Consider the following 16,234-nt stretch of genomic DNA (forward strand, 5'->3'; position numbering starts at 1 on the left):
ATTCAAAACAAAATGTATTCATTACCTGACTTATGTAACTAAAGTTACATAACCTCTCTGTACATCACCTTTACAATTTAAAAAATATATAAGCTCAATATATTCTATACCTGCACAGTATAGAATTTTAATTAATTTTTTTCTTTTCTTTGAACACTTTGATTTTATTCTGTTGTCTCTTGACCATGAAACGTCACTGGTAACTCCTATTGTTACTTTGCTTGTACAGTGGTCCCCCAGTATCTTCAGGGCATGGATTCGGGGCTCTTTAAAGGTAACACAAATCTGCCATTGTTCAAGTAACATACGGGAGTGGCACAATATCTGCACCTTGTGCACATCTTCCCATAAACTTTGTCACCCTACTTTACTTACAATACCTAGTCCAATACAAATGATTCTGTAAGTAGTTGTTACTTGGTATTTTTCAGGGAATGATAGGAACAAAGATCCTTACACATTCAGTACACACACTTTTTAACAATCCAGTACTTAATGAAATCCAAAGACAGAGAGCTTACATTATATCCCTTTTTTTTCCCCCTCAGTTTTTAAGTTTTTCTCTTTGTACTTGTTGATGACATGTCTTGTGCCTTCCTATTGGAAGCTGATTGAATATCGGTAATGGATGGATTCAGAGTTCCCATCAAAGGGAAAATGCTTTGCCCATTAATTCCTCAGGTATCATTTCTTTTTATCTCTCATGTCTTCTGATCTTACAACTGTATCAGAATGCTGTTGCCCTATACATTGCTAAAGACTTTTTTTCTCTTTCTGAACTTCAGTTTCTTTTGCTAGGCCTTCAGGGTCGCTGACCTTTAATTTCCTGTTACTGCTAACCATTTTTTTCCTTTCACTATTGAAATTTCTTTTGGATTTTAAAAAAAATTTACCTTTCTTCATTTTTCCAAACACCAAATACTATACATCTTCCACAGATTTCAACATGTGTTCTGGTTCAAGTGTATTTTTGCTTTTTCTCATAGTCATGGTTTTTTTCTGTTAGATGTTAGAAATTGTGAAGTCTACATTGTTGATTCTACATTGTGTGGATTTCATTTTCTCTTATGGATATGTTGAGCTTTGTGTCAACAGTTAATTATCTTGCTACTTGATCTTTTCTTATTTTTATTAAGGGACAATTAGAGTAGTCACTCTAGGTATCATTTAGCCCTACCACTAAGACCCAGGTCTCTGATGAATGTCCCTCGTGATCAGTGTGGACTTCCCAATTAAGCAGACAGAGCCCAAGAATTACCAACTTGTGAGAACTTGGAATTTTCCAGCCTACAGCTTCCCAGGTTGTTCTTGGCTTATCTCTCACATTAAGGACTTAGTATCTAGTAGGGAGTCAAAAGGACTTATGCAGATCTCTGGAGCCCTTTCTTCTGGAACCTCATTTCTTGATCACTGCACTACAATTCCTGAGTGCTTCGGCCTTTCTGCCTTTCATTGTCTTCTCCCTCCGTGCTGAGCACATCTTCATTCAGGTAATTGTGGGGGAGCTCTCATTTATAGTTTCTTATATAATCACATTTTTTGGCTGCTTGTTTAGTGTGGAGAACAGTTGTTGTATTTGTTTTCTCCAATATACTAGTAGTTTACAAATCAAGTTAAATATAGTCTTTCAATTCCACCATGCCAGAGGAGGCCCTTCAGATTATAATATACTAAAAGTTTAGAAGCTAAATTGTTAACCAAGGATGAAAAATGTCTCTGAAAAGAATCCTTGAGATCTTTGACACTGATTGTGGCTTACTTTATCTGAATTGTAAGAATATTTTCTGTTCCTAAAATAATATTTTAGCTGGGGGCTGGTGGCTCAAACCTATAATCCTAGCTACTCAGGAGGCAGAGATCAAAGGATTGTGGTTCAAAGCTAGCCCAGGTAGAAAAGTTCTTGAGACTTATCTCCAATAAACCACTCAGAATAAGCTGGAAGTGGCACTGTGGCTCAAGTGGTAAAGTATTAGCCTTCAAGCCTCTTACTCGGTAAGAGGCTCAGGGACAGCACGTAGGCCCTGCAGGACCAGCAAAAATAAATAAATAAATAAATATTTTCAGAGTTACAGAAGTTAAATGTCTTCAGTAGGTGACACTTCCTGCTGAAAAGGTCAGAGTGCTACAAGTTAATAGTCTCAGTTTGCTTTCCAAACAGTGTACAAGAGCCTGTCATTTGTATAAAATTATTATTATCAATGATGCTTTATCATTAATTTCTCTTGATGTTTAAGAAATCTGACTTTTTCCTTCCCCTTATTTGTCATTCCTCTTCTCTGTTTCTTGACATTTTCTTCTTTCTTCAGCCTTATTGTATTTGTGACACGTTCCTTGGGAAGAAATTAGTCATTTATATGTTGTATGGTGATACTTGTCTATAGGTTGTTGTTACTCAGTAAAAAGATTAGACTATATTCTGGATTAATGCACATGAAATGATCAATTTTGCAATTAGAAATAATATTTGCCAGGGATGGAGGTGTAGACCAATGTAAGAATGCTTGCCTATCATCAGTGAGGCCCTAAAATGCATCTGATACAAAATCCCCAGCACTACAGGAAAGAAAAATAAGTAATGTTTTGCTTTACTAACTTATTCAAATTTAATGCAACATTAGCTATTGTAATTCTAATATCAATAATTACGCTTTTGGTAATCAACTGTTGTTTTAAATACTTTTAATCTCCTCAGTCCTTTAAGGTAAGTAAAATTATCAACCCCACTTTACAGACAGGAAAAGAGAGGCCAAATGGTTGAAATAATGGGAAAAAAATGGAAGGTAGGCTTCTGGGTCCACCATGCCCTACCTGAATGGAGTCTTAACTTACACTGTCTCTCAGCAGTGAGAGTGTCTCTCACATACAATATAGCCCAAGGGGCTATAATTCTCATCTTCCAGATAGTTGTTTATGTGTCACACTCCCTTATCTTGTCTCCTGTTTTACCTTTTCTTAAGTAAGTTTAATTGTTGTGATTACTTAAAATTGGATGATCTTCACCTAGAATGTTAAATTTTTAATTATGTTATATTAGATACCCTGAAATGCATCTGTTACAAAATAATTGCTCATTGCTATTTTATGAATTTGATTATGTCAGTTGAAAAATTGAAAGTCTCGGGGCTGGGAAGGTGGCTCAGTGGTAGAGTGCTTGCCTTGCATGCATGAGGCCCTGAGGTCGATGTCTCAGCACTACATAAGCAGAAAAAGCCAGAAATGGCACTGTGGCTCAAGTGGTAGAGTGCTAGCCTTGAGCTGAAGAACGCAGGGACAGTACCCAGGCCCAGAGTTCAGACCCCACAACTAACCAAAAAAAAAAAAAAAAAAAAAAAAAAAAAAAAAAAAAAAAAAAAAAAAAAAAAAAAAAAAAAAAAACAACAACCAGAAAAATTGAAAGTCTCAAAATGTTCTTTATATGGAGGAGAAACAAAGATGAGCTTTTTTTGTTTTACCCCAGTATATAGATACTGATGTAGTTAACCTAGCTTTTCTACTTACGTTACTTAAATTATAATTCTTGTGCTGTTCCAAATCTGTGTTTTTATGAAGAAAAGTGGGTATGCTTCTGTAGCCAGTTTTCCCTAGGTATTGGTGAGCATCTTTAATTCATTCTCAGTCTTGTAATGCTGTATGCAAGTTGTCCCTTCCAGTGTTAAGAGTCCTTTCTAGAAGCAGACACTAGTACTCAGGCATCCATCAGCCTATCTTTGATACAGTCTTCTAAACACAGATAACATGTTTGTTTTTTAAAATGGTTGGTACTACTGTGAAAGGTTTTTGCCCAGTATAGATCTCAGGCAGTACTTTGATTTGTAAACTATAAAGAAAACTTGATGACAAGAATTTGTCCAAATAACCTCTAATCCACCTTCACTATTAGTAAACTGATTGCATCAGTTAACTAGAGAAAGCTTTTTCTCCTGTCACAAAGCCAGGGCATTTGTGAAGATGAACACAGGATTAGGAAATCAGGTTATTTGGTCTAGTATTTGCTAATCCTAGAGACATGCTAGAGATTGGTATTTTAAAAGTATGGAAGAGATGCCTTCAGAGACCAGAAAGCAACTTGAAGTAAACAAAATTCAACCTTTTGTGTGTGTGTGTTGGTTGTGGGGCTTGAACTCTGGGCCTGGTCATTGTCCCTGCGCTCTTCAGCTCAATACAAGCACTCTATCACTTGAGCCACAACACCACTTCCGGTGGTGGTTAATTGGGATAAGAGTCTCATGGACTTTCCTGCATGGGCTGGCTTTGAACTGTGATCCTCAGATCTCAGCCTCCTGAGTAGCTAGGATTACAGGTGTAAGCCATGGCACCTGGCTCTACCAGGTGTGTCAAGATTTCACAAAAGTGCTGCCTTTTCGAAGTAAACAGTAGAGAAGAATATATGTCTTTGAAAAAAATGTTAATGTTTTATTTTAAATGAAATTAAAAATTCTATTGGATAAGTCCAAATATTTTACTTGGGAAAGAATAAATGATGAAACTATAAAACTGTTAGAACTCTTTGAATATACAAAATTGAATCTAGGAATGGAATCAGCTCAGATGTCCCTTAATGGATGAATGGATCAAGAAAATGTAGTATACATGCACAGTCCATTAGAAAGAATGATATTGTATCATTTGCAAAGGAATGGAAGGACCTGGAAAAATAATGTTAAGTGAAGTAAGTCAGACCAAGAGAGACAAAAGATGTATGCTCTTATATGTGGAAGCTAGAACTAATTTATAAATATATAAGTGAACACTTAAGGGTGATAGGCAAGTGAACAAAAATGTATGGTAGATAAGAACAACAGTGTAATGCCTTAAAAAGGATAATTCATAGTCCAACAAAATGAACACCAAGAAACGAGTACTAGAAAGGAGAAGGTGGTATCAAGGGAATGGGGTATAAATGAAGAGAGGAAGCAAGAGAGAATGCAGTCATAAAAGTAAATGCATATTCTACAAAATGAAGGAAATTGAGGATAGGGGTGAATTTGGGAGGGCTAGAATTGAATGATGAAAGGGTGACATTGATCGTGATTCATTGTATTCATAAACTGCTTTGTTTAATGGCAACTTGTTTGTACAAGTACTTAGAGATAAGAAAAAAACATAAGATAGTCTTAAAAGTGAACTTTTGAGATGGGCACCGGTGGCTCACATCTGCAATCCTAGCTACTCAGGAGACTGTAATCCTAGCTACTCAGGAGGCTGAGATCTGAGGATCATGGTTCAAAACCAGCCCTGGCAGGAAAGTCTGTGAGACTCTGACCTCCATTTAACCACCAGAAAACCAGAAGTGACACTGTGGCTCAAGTGGTAGGGCACTAGCCTTGAGCTGAATTGCTGAGGTACAACACCTAGGCTCCAAGTTCAAGCCCTACAGACCAAAAAAGAAAAAAAAGTGAACTTTTAGGAATTCTTTATAAAAATAAGATCTCTAAATGTACCTTTCTATTAATATCATAGCCCGTTATTCTTATGCAGACTTCTTTTTGATATCAACAGTCTTTTCCTGGAATTTGATTTTTTTGCAGTGCATTTTTTCCATATTATTATCTTTAAGTAGTTATACAGAGGGGTCGCCATTTAACAAAGAAATTTATGAATACAGTGCATTTTGATCAATCATGGTATCATCACTTCCATCATTCTCCCCTGTCTCTCCCAACTTCACTTCTCCCAATTTTCTTTATTTTAAAGAATATGCATTGAATTTTGTTTGTACACTGTTATCCATATATATTTTATGATTGTTCCCTTCAGAAAGTTACAGTGATGATTTTGAAGATATAGAGAATAATGAAGCTCCTTTGATGAGGAAAGATGAAGAGACTTATTCTGAAGAAAATCCCCAATTGGAAAGACAAGATGTACCCAGCCAAGTAGGTCTCACTCTTACATTGGCCAGTGTTGCAGCTTCTTTCATCCGTTTACCTGACTGTTGGCTGTATGGAAAGCTCAAAATATAAAGTTCTTCATTGTCTTGCTCAAAGTTGTAAACATAGTCTCTTTTTGTTGTTTTGTCAGTGCTAGGGCTCAAACTTAAAGCCTCACACTCTCACTCAGCCTTTTCTGCTTATGGCTATCTAGAAGGATAATGACTGTTTCCTATTTTGTTCTATTTCTCTCCTTTGGGATTGCATATTAGGACTAGATGTTTGAACATGTTTGCACCAATGACTCTAAGTAGAAGAATAAACAGAAAGGTAGCTTCTGGCTCATGCTTATAATTCTAGCTGAGGCTGAGACCTGGAGGAACAAGGTTCAAGACCAGCCTGGGTAGGAAAATCTTTGAGACTCCATACACAAAAGTTAATTTGACTTCATGAATATCCTTATAAATTTAATAGGATTTGTATTTAGAATATAGCGATTACAGTAGTTTGTAAAAATACGTCACTAGATGGCACAATAATACAGTGTATTCGAGAAGTATGCTGTGTGTAAAAGTGTATCAGTCTGAATGTGATAGCCTCATAGAGAGCCCCAATAAGAGTAAGAATCAAACCCTGTATACTGATTAGCCAGATGGGGAATAGAGGGGATAGTGACGGAAACTTCTTGCCATTTGCTAGCCTTCTATTTCTAAACATAGAGGAGACAATGAGTATAATGTATGTTCCTTAATTTTAAGCAATAAGCCTAAATTGATTTAAACGTTAAAATTGTAGACTCTCGTGTGAAGTAGCCCTATTGCCTTTATGTACGAAGAAGCCAGAATTTTTGAGCAAACTGGATGAGCAGGTAGACCCAAGCTATTTTTAAACAAGGCTTTTAAGGCCTAAAATACTTTGGATAATTGCCAAGATTTACAAGGCTTGTTCTCTGAGATGTAGAGGCTGTTTGCTTGAGGTAAGCCCAGTTCTCTTCGCAGTAAGACAAAGTATTAGTGTCCAAATTGTTGTTCTTCATTTTATGCTCATTTTGCATGATTTGATTTTTGAAATGTAATACTTTTCTTCCTTTAATTTAGAAAGAAGAGAAGATTGGTATGCTGGCTAATGGTAAATATCACATATATTGTATGTTTTCATTGGCAAAACTTCACTCTGTAAAAAATTTTTATCTAAATTCGAGTAAATTTTTATGTCTTTGCTTTTAAATATCTCTGAGAATTGAATAAAGGTCATGGCTTTGCTCAATAATATGCCCTTTATGTACATTTCTTAATCATAGTTTATCTAGAGAATAATTTATTTTTGATCATTACTCAAGGTCTTTGGCCTTCCACATGTAAATGAAATTTATTACATAGAATCATTGATGTGTATGTTGTTAACTTACTGTCTTGTACAAGCGTGTACACACCAAACATGCATCTATAAATAGAAGATTATACCACTTACTCATATAAACTTTTGTTTCATGCTTATGATTAAAGTAATTTTATTAGATCCAAAAAATCACACCAGCTCTTCTGCCTTCCTTACACTTTTTCTTTTATGTTCTTCCAGTTGTATTGCTTGATTCTTTAGAATCTGTTGAAGAGATCAATTGTGATAGACAAGATAAAGCAATACCACAGGCCCTCCCAGAAACCACTGACAATGAAGTGACAGCAACAGGTGAGCCTGTTTAAAAAATTGAGTGGGGCTGGGAAGGTGCCTTAATGGTAGAGTGCTTGCTTTGCATGTATGAGGCCATGGGTTCAATTCCTCAGCACCACATATGCAGAAAAAGCCAGAAGTGGCACTGTGGCTCAAGTGGTAGAGTGCTAGCTTTGAGCTGAAGAGCTGAGGGACAGCGCCCAGGCCCAGAGTTCAGGCCCCACGACCAAAAAAGAAACAAAAAATTGAATACATGTATTGTAATCTGGAATGCTTTGTGGCTGATAAACTAATTCTCAGAGAATATACAAACAAGACACTGGTAATGAAAACCTAAAATCTCACATTTTTCTATCATATCTAAGTTTTTTTTATTAATCATTTTATTGTATTTGAATAGATCTATGAAGGGTTTCAATTCAACATGTCCATTTATGTCTGCAGTGTATCTTGATGAGTATCACCACTTCCATCATTCTTCCTGCCATATCTTGACAATTTAAATAATCAGAACTTGCTTATGATAATTAATTGCTAGTAGGCCAAGTCTAGAGTGATTTTTAAATAATTAGTAACGGTATGCTTTTTCTAAATTCTTTCTCTTTAGGAAAAGGCTAGATCACACTCCCAAATTCTGAAATACCTAAGATAAACTAGGTTTTTTTTCAGGCCACTAAAAATCATTGCGACAGTAGCCTTCAGACTTCTTAAAGCAGAATATATTTCTAATTGAAGTCTTATGTGGAAATCTATGTAATGTAAGTGATGCTGATATTATATAAGCTGTGTTTCATGTATACTATATAGTATATAATCGTGATTTACCATATTAGTATTGGTAAATGGAAGTAAATGGAAGCCTTTTAACCATCTGGCTTTGTAGTCTCAACACATTTGTCAACCAAACTAATTCAGGCATTTGGCTTGGAAGAGCAGGAGAAGCCCAGTGCTGGTGGCTAACACCTATAATCCCAGCCACTCAGGAGGCTAGGATCTAAAGATCAAGGTTCAAAGCCAGTTCGGGCAGGAAAATATATGAGACTCTTATCTCCAGTTAAACACCAGAAAACGGGAAGTGGCACTGTGGTTCAAAATAGTAGAATACTAGGTGAGTTCAGGGACAATTCTCAGGCCCTGACTTAAAGCACTATGACTGCCAGACAACTTGGGCAGGGTGGGGCAGGGGGATGGGGGGCGCTGGGGGAGGAAGGGAGGGCAAGGATGGTAAGGGGAAACACTTGATAAGAAATGTACTCATTACCTTGCTCATGTAATTGTAACCCCTCTGTACTGTATTTTCAAAAAAAAACTTATTAATAAAGAAAGAGCAGAAGAAATCACTAACCAACTTTATCCTTCAGCTCACATTTTATCTGTATTTTATATTTTACTTTGTACATTCTTTTGAAGGCAAGTACACCTATAGAAAAGTTTACATGTCATAGTAGTGTACCATGAAGAATTTCTAAAAACTGAATATATCCCTGTAGTCAACAACAAGATCAAAAAATGAAAGAAGGTTTGGTATGGTGGCTCAATCCTTTTATTTTAGCTCCTAAGAAGGCAGACATTGGGAGAGTTGCTATTCAAGACTACTTCAGAAAAAAACATGACACTCTTGATCAACAAGTCAGGAATAGTGGTTGATGCCTTTAATCCCAGCTACAAAGGAGACATAGATAGGAGGATTTTGATCCAGCCTTGGGAGCAAAGCATAAGACCTTATCTGAAAAAAAACAGACAAAAAAACGACAGCATAAAGGTCTAGGATGTGATTCAAGTGGTAGAATACCTGCATCTCAAGTGTAACATTCTGAGTTCAAACCCTAGTACCACCAAGAGAGAGAAAGAGAGAGAGAGCTAAGTATGTCCTGTCATTAACATTTTTTCTAGTCACCACCCTTCCAAGTGTCCTCACTGTCTGGACTTGATTACCACACTTTAATCTTTATAAATATGAAAGTCAAAAAATTAGCATCTTAGTTGGGCAGGGTTACACAGAGATATTCCTAGCACTCAGCAAGTTGAACACTTAGGTTGACACATGAGATTTTGAGTTCAAGACCAGCCTGACGTAGTGAGCTACTGTCTCAAACAACAAAAAATTATCTACTAGGAATTTTTCCATATTACTCACATATTACTCACTTGAACTGGTGATTATAGTATGATGACAGTGTATAGAACATACAACCCTTATTCCCTTATTCTTATGACTGCTGATTTAAATAGCCATGTCACATATGTGCTGTGATAATCTACCTACCAGTTGTAAGCTGACATAGATTACTTTAAAAGATCAATGTAGAGCTGTAGCTTTTCTAATCAGCAATATACTATAGACAGCTAAAATGAGAGACCTCTTAAGATGTGCGTGAAAACAAGTACAATAAAACACAAGAACTAGCAAAGTATTATAGTTACCACAATGTCTTCAAATTGCAGTTTTGAAAGTGGAACATTAGAATGTGAAGATTCGGTTTTATAATGTCTTAAATTTAAAATATGAGTTAGAGTAGAATTTTAGTCAAACATCTGTGGAATCTGACATATTCTTGAAGAATTATGAATATAAAATACAGTAAGCAGAAAAGGTCAAAAGCTACGTACATATGATTAGATAAGATGATGTTAAGTGAAATGAACCCCAAGATAGTGACACAAGTGGATTTTTCTTTCTTGCTATCATTTCTAACATATTTATAATGTATCATGTGATTTTTTTTGTTGCTTTGTATGTTCCTCCCCCACAGTATAACCCCTGTTTTCACTGTATTTGAGGTCAGTGCCCTGCATCTTGTATAAACATTTTTCTAATTTGGGGTGGGGAAGGGTAAAAACCAAATATTTAAATAGGGATACAGATTGACCCATTGTAACAATGAGATGTACAAGACATTATGTTGAAGAACAAACAAACCTTACAATTTAGGTGAGGGGGGTGTAGTTATGGAGGTGGGAGGTAAGGGATTGTAGGGGGAGGAGGCAACAATGCTTGATAGGAAATGTACTCATTAGCTTGCTCATGTAACTGTAACCCCTCTGTAAAGTATTTTTACATTAAAAACTTATAAAAAATAAAATAAAATACAGTAGGAAAATCACTGATGTGAGTTACTAAAGAAAAGCTCAGACAGTTAAAATGTATTGTTCAAAGTAAAATTTCAAAGGTGATACAATCTATATAAAGTCGTGGTTTTTAGTCTTATTTCTCAAATGTTCTATAATATGAAATAGTTTGATTTGTTCTTCAATGCAGTAGTATATGAATTTATTGTTATATATACTTGGATCCTTATTTCCAGCCTTGCCAGTTACCAACTGTATATCAGTGGACAATTACTGTACATAAATCTTTCTTCCCTTCAAAGGAGGCATTGTAGTGGTTAATGTTTCATGGTTAGTGCTAGTATAGTGATAAGATTAAGCATGCAATAAGTTTCAGTTGTATAGTTGTTATTCTTTATAGCCTTTATTTTATGCTATACTAAAAACGTGGAGGTATATAATGCAAATACATTTGGTTAGGCCCCGGGGTTTTGAATTTACCAGTTATTATTGCTAAATCACATTGGGAAGTCTTCCAATGAGCATCTGAATTTAATCTAAGAACTGAAAAGTTCAATATCTTTTTGGTTTGGTTTCACCACTTTTCTCTTAGTAATAAGAAGGCTGAGTGAGCAAAACATTGTCAAAAATTGTTTTTTGTTAATAATATCATTTATGAATTTGTTGTGCTATGCTGGATCAAAATGATTAGTAAATATAAAAATGAGGTTTTCCTAGCCCCAGGCTAGATCTGGCCTTTTTCTTATTTGCATTTGTGTTTTAGGAAGACACCATGACTGGAGTTAAGTGCAAAGCTGCCTGACTGCAGCTGTCACAGTATGACAATATTGTGCCATGAAACTGGGGCCTTTCCTCTAAAATACAGTATTTAACACTTCTCAAACTTCTCAAATTGAAAAGTATAGGGAGTTTTGGATTTCTAGTAATAAAGGAACTACATAGAGTCCTCTCTGTTTTGACAGATAAGTAAGGTCTTTTCCATATCCATGAAAAAAAATTATGTGATTGTGGGATTAGTTTACTATCATTTGGGTGAAAGATACAAGTTAGTATAAATATAAAAGTCCTTTTCCTACTTTTCTCTCTGAGCATCCCCTAATGTCTCTTTAGTTAGCTGCTGACTTTCAGGTCATTTATTTTTCTTTCTCAGAGCTCCTCTCTCATACTTCATACCTGTCAAGTTAGGTGTGAGTATTAAGTATTACAAAGCTATTCACCATTAAAGTCATTTACATTTGCACAGAAGACACTTAAACTTTCTTAGCCTTTAAAAAGAAAATACTTTATGCTTTTTTCACCAAAAAAAATTCCCTTTCAATCATGTTTCCCTGATATTGGCTGGTGGTTTGGAGAAATAGTTGGGCTCACCCCAGTAAACAAGACCATCTTGGAGAATTCCTTTCCCTTACCAGTTGTCAGTTTTGCTCTAGCAGTATCCTCCACTACATAGTTTTTTTTAGTATATTTAAGCATATTTGTTACTTACTGCATGTGTTCCAAAGAGTCCTAATGATCTGAAACATTAGCTACAAAAATTCCCATTGTAAGGCATTCTTTTTTATATGTGGCACTTTACTACTTACATCTACAGTTGAGAATATCCTCAGGAGGTTATTTGTAAGGTTTACAATGTGTACAGAAGAAGATGAATGTATAAATATAGATATACACACAAAACATTGTTTAATTTTTAAGCATTAGTTAACCATGGGTATCAAGAGAAAAAGAAACTCATTCTTTAATTTGGAACATCCCATTGTTAGAAATTAAAAACAAATGAACACTTTTTTCTTAAATTTTTTAGCAGGTGGGATGAGCTAGAAGTAGAAGAGAAGGAGTAAAGGTTGACATCAAGGTTTCTGTTTTTAGTAGCTGAATAGGTACTGATTCCATCCCCTAGATAGGAAACATTGTAGTGATCCAAATTTTGCTAAAGACTGTAATGAATTTGCTGTGAATGTGTCAGAGGTTCTTCATAGGACAACTGAAGTATCTGTTAGAAAATTTGACAAGGAAAAAGGCATAGGTTTGGCAGTAATGAGCACATGAATGTACTTAAAGTGCCAGAGAAAGGTCACCAGGATGAGCTATTGCCTGAAGAAATAGAGAATCGGGCAGTGAAGGAGTAGGCATAATGAGGAAAATAAGGATGTAGAAGAAACTGAAGGAACAGGACAATGTAAAATGTCTCACAAGGTTGAATAGATCTAAGGATGAATGGATTTTGATCATTAGGTAATGGCTTTTCAAAAGATGAATTGTAGTTGAAAAATGCAGATTCTAAGATGGTATAGAATATAGGAGAAAAAAAGTGGTAGTACTAAAGGGAAAGTAGAGCCCTTCAAAGGAACATGTCAGTTTGAAGTATTTAAAAATAGTTTTATCCAGTACAGAAATTGATTAGGTGATAGGATGAGAAGATGATAACTAAAACAGATTAATTTAGCATGTCAGGAGTCATCTCAACCTGCTAAAGAATTCTTGAGTCTGCTATAAGATACAGTCATGAATGTGTGTAGGTTTCAGTTAAACATTTCTTTTTGTAATGTTGTCATGCCCTTTAGCCTGATTCTGTATTTCTAACCAATTGGAGAATGATGTTTATGTCCTGTATTTCTCATTGTTGACCATGTAACAATACCCTGATATTGTAATTATCTTGACAGGTGTTTCCTACAGACAAAGCAATAGTGACATTGAAGCCCTTCATCAAGCTTACTGTCATGTGGTCCATTCCTTAGGAGATACAGAGGAACAAACAATTAAGAGTAACGCAATAGAAAATATCAAAAGCTCTACAAAAGATCACCCTCAAGAAAATGAAGAGTCTTCAAAACACATCTCTACTACTGAATCTGGTAAAAGCTGAGAGACAGATATGTAGATGAATATGTAAAATTATCCATTGTTGGAGATGTTCTTTAAGATAGTATATTTTAAATTTAATACTGTCCTGATGTTTGTTTCGTTCTCTGAACCCACACACAGGCTTTGTTAAACTTAAATCTGTTTGTTTCATTCTGTGAACTCATAGGCTTTGTTCAACTTAAATCTGGGAATCATTGATTACCTGAACATAGAATAAAATTTGAAATGATTTTTTCTAATATGCTTTGAGCAAGTCAACAAACTACTTGAATTTACATTTTTACTTTTTACATGTACATATTTTTCTAAGAATAGTATTTTGAGATCACTTAGCACAACTTAGCAAATGTGAAGATAGTGTTGGTATATATATATATATATATATATATTTAGTATTAATATTCAAGGCTTGTATTTCATACTGATATTTGGTATGTTTGATATTTCATCAGTGTGATAGGAAGCTTGCCTGGTATCAAACCATTTCTGATGGAAGGCTTTGTTTATTACATGTGTTGTTTTGTTTCTTTTTATGTTTATTCTCAACTAGTTCATCAAAACATCAACTAGAAAAAATGTAATTGTGGTATTGGTGTGTAAATTAAACAATTTATGTAACATTTTTTGTTTGTGCTTTAACCTTTTCCTACTCTTAGATCTGCCCACAGTGGAGGAGCTGATGAAACCTATCAGAATAGACTCCTATGGGGCCAGAGTTATTGATTTACAAGCTGTCAGGTATGCATTTTTTAGAATGTGTTGTGTAGGTTAATTAGTTGAATTTTGTTTGCTTATTTGTTTATTGTGTCATTGGAAATTTTACAATCACTAGTTTTTTGTAATCATTTCAGGGAATGTTTTAATGGCTAGACAATTTATATGTGTCTACCGATGTTTTATTATTACATTTTTATTATATTATACTCAGTTAATTCACTAAAGTTCTACTGCTAAAAGAAAATAGTAGATGCTGCTAAAAAAAATTGCTGCCTTAATTTGCCCTAAAAAATATGATCTCTTCAGCTTTAAATAGCTGAGGAACAGTTGATTCACAAGGAGTGCAAAAGAGAATTTTATCTTTTTGGTGAAGCTTTGTTCTTTTCTAAATCAGTTTTAAGTGGCTATTTAATGGCTATTTTCTACCAGTAGTCTCAAGAGAAATGAGCTTTATGAGAATCCGCCAGCTAGCACAAATGCACTTTTTAGCTATATGTGTGACCCATTATCCTTCTTCCACACAGAGTAAAAGTCACACTAATTTTTGTTACAGACAACTTGGCATGTAGCATCTTTCATGTGTTCTTGACAATTTATAATTGTTTATTAATTGTTCATTCATCTGAGGATTGCTGTTCGAAACTAGCCTGGGCAGGAGTATGTAAAACTAATCTCCAAATACTGCCAAAAAAGCCAGAAGTGAAGCTGTGACTCAAGTAGTAGAGCACTAGTCTTGAGCACAAATGATCAGGAACAGTCATCAGGACCTGAGTTCCAGCCCCAGGACCAGTACACACACACACACACACACACACACACACACACACGCACACGCACACACACACTATTATTTTATACTTCAAATGATGAATCCAGATTAAACCCAACTTAGTTGAGTGCTCACAAGAACCAGATGGTGATGATTACAAGTAACATCTATCACATATTTACTTTATACCATTCTCTACCTACACTATTTTTTTTTACCTTTTATTAACTCCATGAGAATAGTCCATTATTATCTGCATTTTGTAGACAAGAAAACTGTAGAATAAAATAAACTACTTGCCCAAGACCATATGACTATGATCAGGGGAAGCAGTCAGCTTGCTTTGATCCCTATGAAATATTGCTGTGAAAAATCTTTATCCATTCATCTAGTAATTTGATCAATTGTGTTTTCAACAAACACATTGAGACTATTCTTTGAGATGATTCTCGTCATATCAATTTATTTGGCCTTCTTTCCTCATCAATGCTAAGCCTGGCATTTTTCAAATGATCTATAAATCTAGTTGACATTTTTAAGGGGAGATTGCTGTTGGAGGAATGTTAGTATTTCTGAACAGATTTTCTTACACATCTGTGTCTTTGTTGTTGCAAGTAAAGCCATTTTAGTATCTTGAATTCTAGATTTTTGTGATTGTGTGTGAAAGTTGAGAACAATTCTACTTACGTGAAATGCATAGTTATAATAATTGACCTTTAGTATGGATATCTATAACACTTACAATAAACTGCCAGGTAACTAATTCTAGCTTCTATAACAACTCTTGGAAGCCTTGTAGTCATAGATTATCAACAATTTATTCTTGCTTGAATCAGCATCCCGTGTGAGGCACTGGGGTTGGAGTGGAGTTCTGCTGCACAGTTATTTTGTTACCTAGACTGCTTCTGTCATCAATGCATAGTTTTAAGATTGTCATAGTATCATTCAACCAGTCAGCAGAGAAAGAAGGAATAATTTTCTTTTAGATGTCTTACTACAAAAGTGACACATCATTTCAACTAGTTTTCTGTTAGTAAACATCAGCATATTTAGTTATCCAGATAAGAGGTCTGGTAACTGTGGTTGCTTGTATTGTGTGCCTAAAAGAAAAGTAAATTAGGGCTGGGAAGGTGGCTCAGTGGTAGAGCACTTGCCTTGCATGAGGCTCTGGGTTTGATTCCTCAGCACCACATAAGCAAAAAGAAAAAAGCCAGAAGTGGCGCTATGGCTCAAGTGGTAGAGCGCTAGCCTTGAGCTGAAGAGCTGAGGG

General features: G+C 35.3%; 1 protein-coding gene across 1 annotated transcript in view; it reads left to right on the forward strand.

Annotated features, from left to right (window-relative positions):
- Cep162 (centrosomal protein 162kDa) overlaps positions 1-16,234 on the forward strand; it is a 100,635-nt gene that overhangs the window by 13,177 nt on the left and 71,224 nt on the right. The window contains exons 7-11 of the mRNA XM_013036728.1: positions 5,758-5,876; positions 6,968-6,998; positions 7,449-7,559; positions 13,277-13,468; positions 14,135-14,216. Coding sequence (XP_012892182.1) covers positions 5,758-5,876; positions 6,968-6,998; positions 7,449-7,559; positions 13,277-13,468; positions 14,135-14,216 — 535 coding nt within the window. The remainder of the gene's footprint in view (positions 1-5,757; positions 5,877-6,967; positions 6,999-7,448; positions 7,560-13,276; positions 13,469-14,134; positions 14,217-16,234) is intronic.

Source organism: Dipodomys ordii, unplaced genomic scaffold, assembly GCF_000151885.1.
Source record: "Dipodomys ordii isolate 6190 unplaced genomic scaffold, Dord_2.0 Scaffold380, whole genome shotgun sequence".
In the NCBI taxonomy this organism is placed as follows: Eukaryota; Metazoa; Chordata; class Mammalia; order Rodentia; family Heteromyidae; genus Dipodomys; species Dipodomys ordii.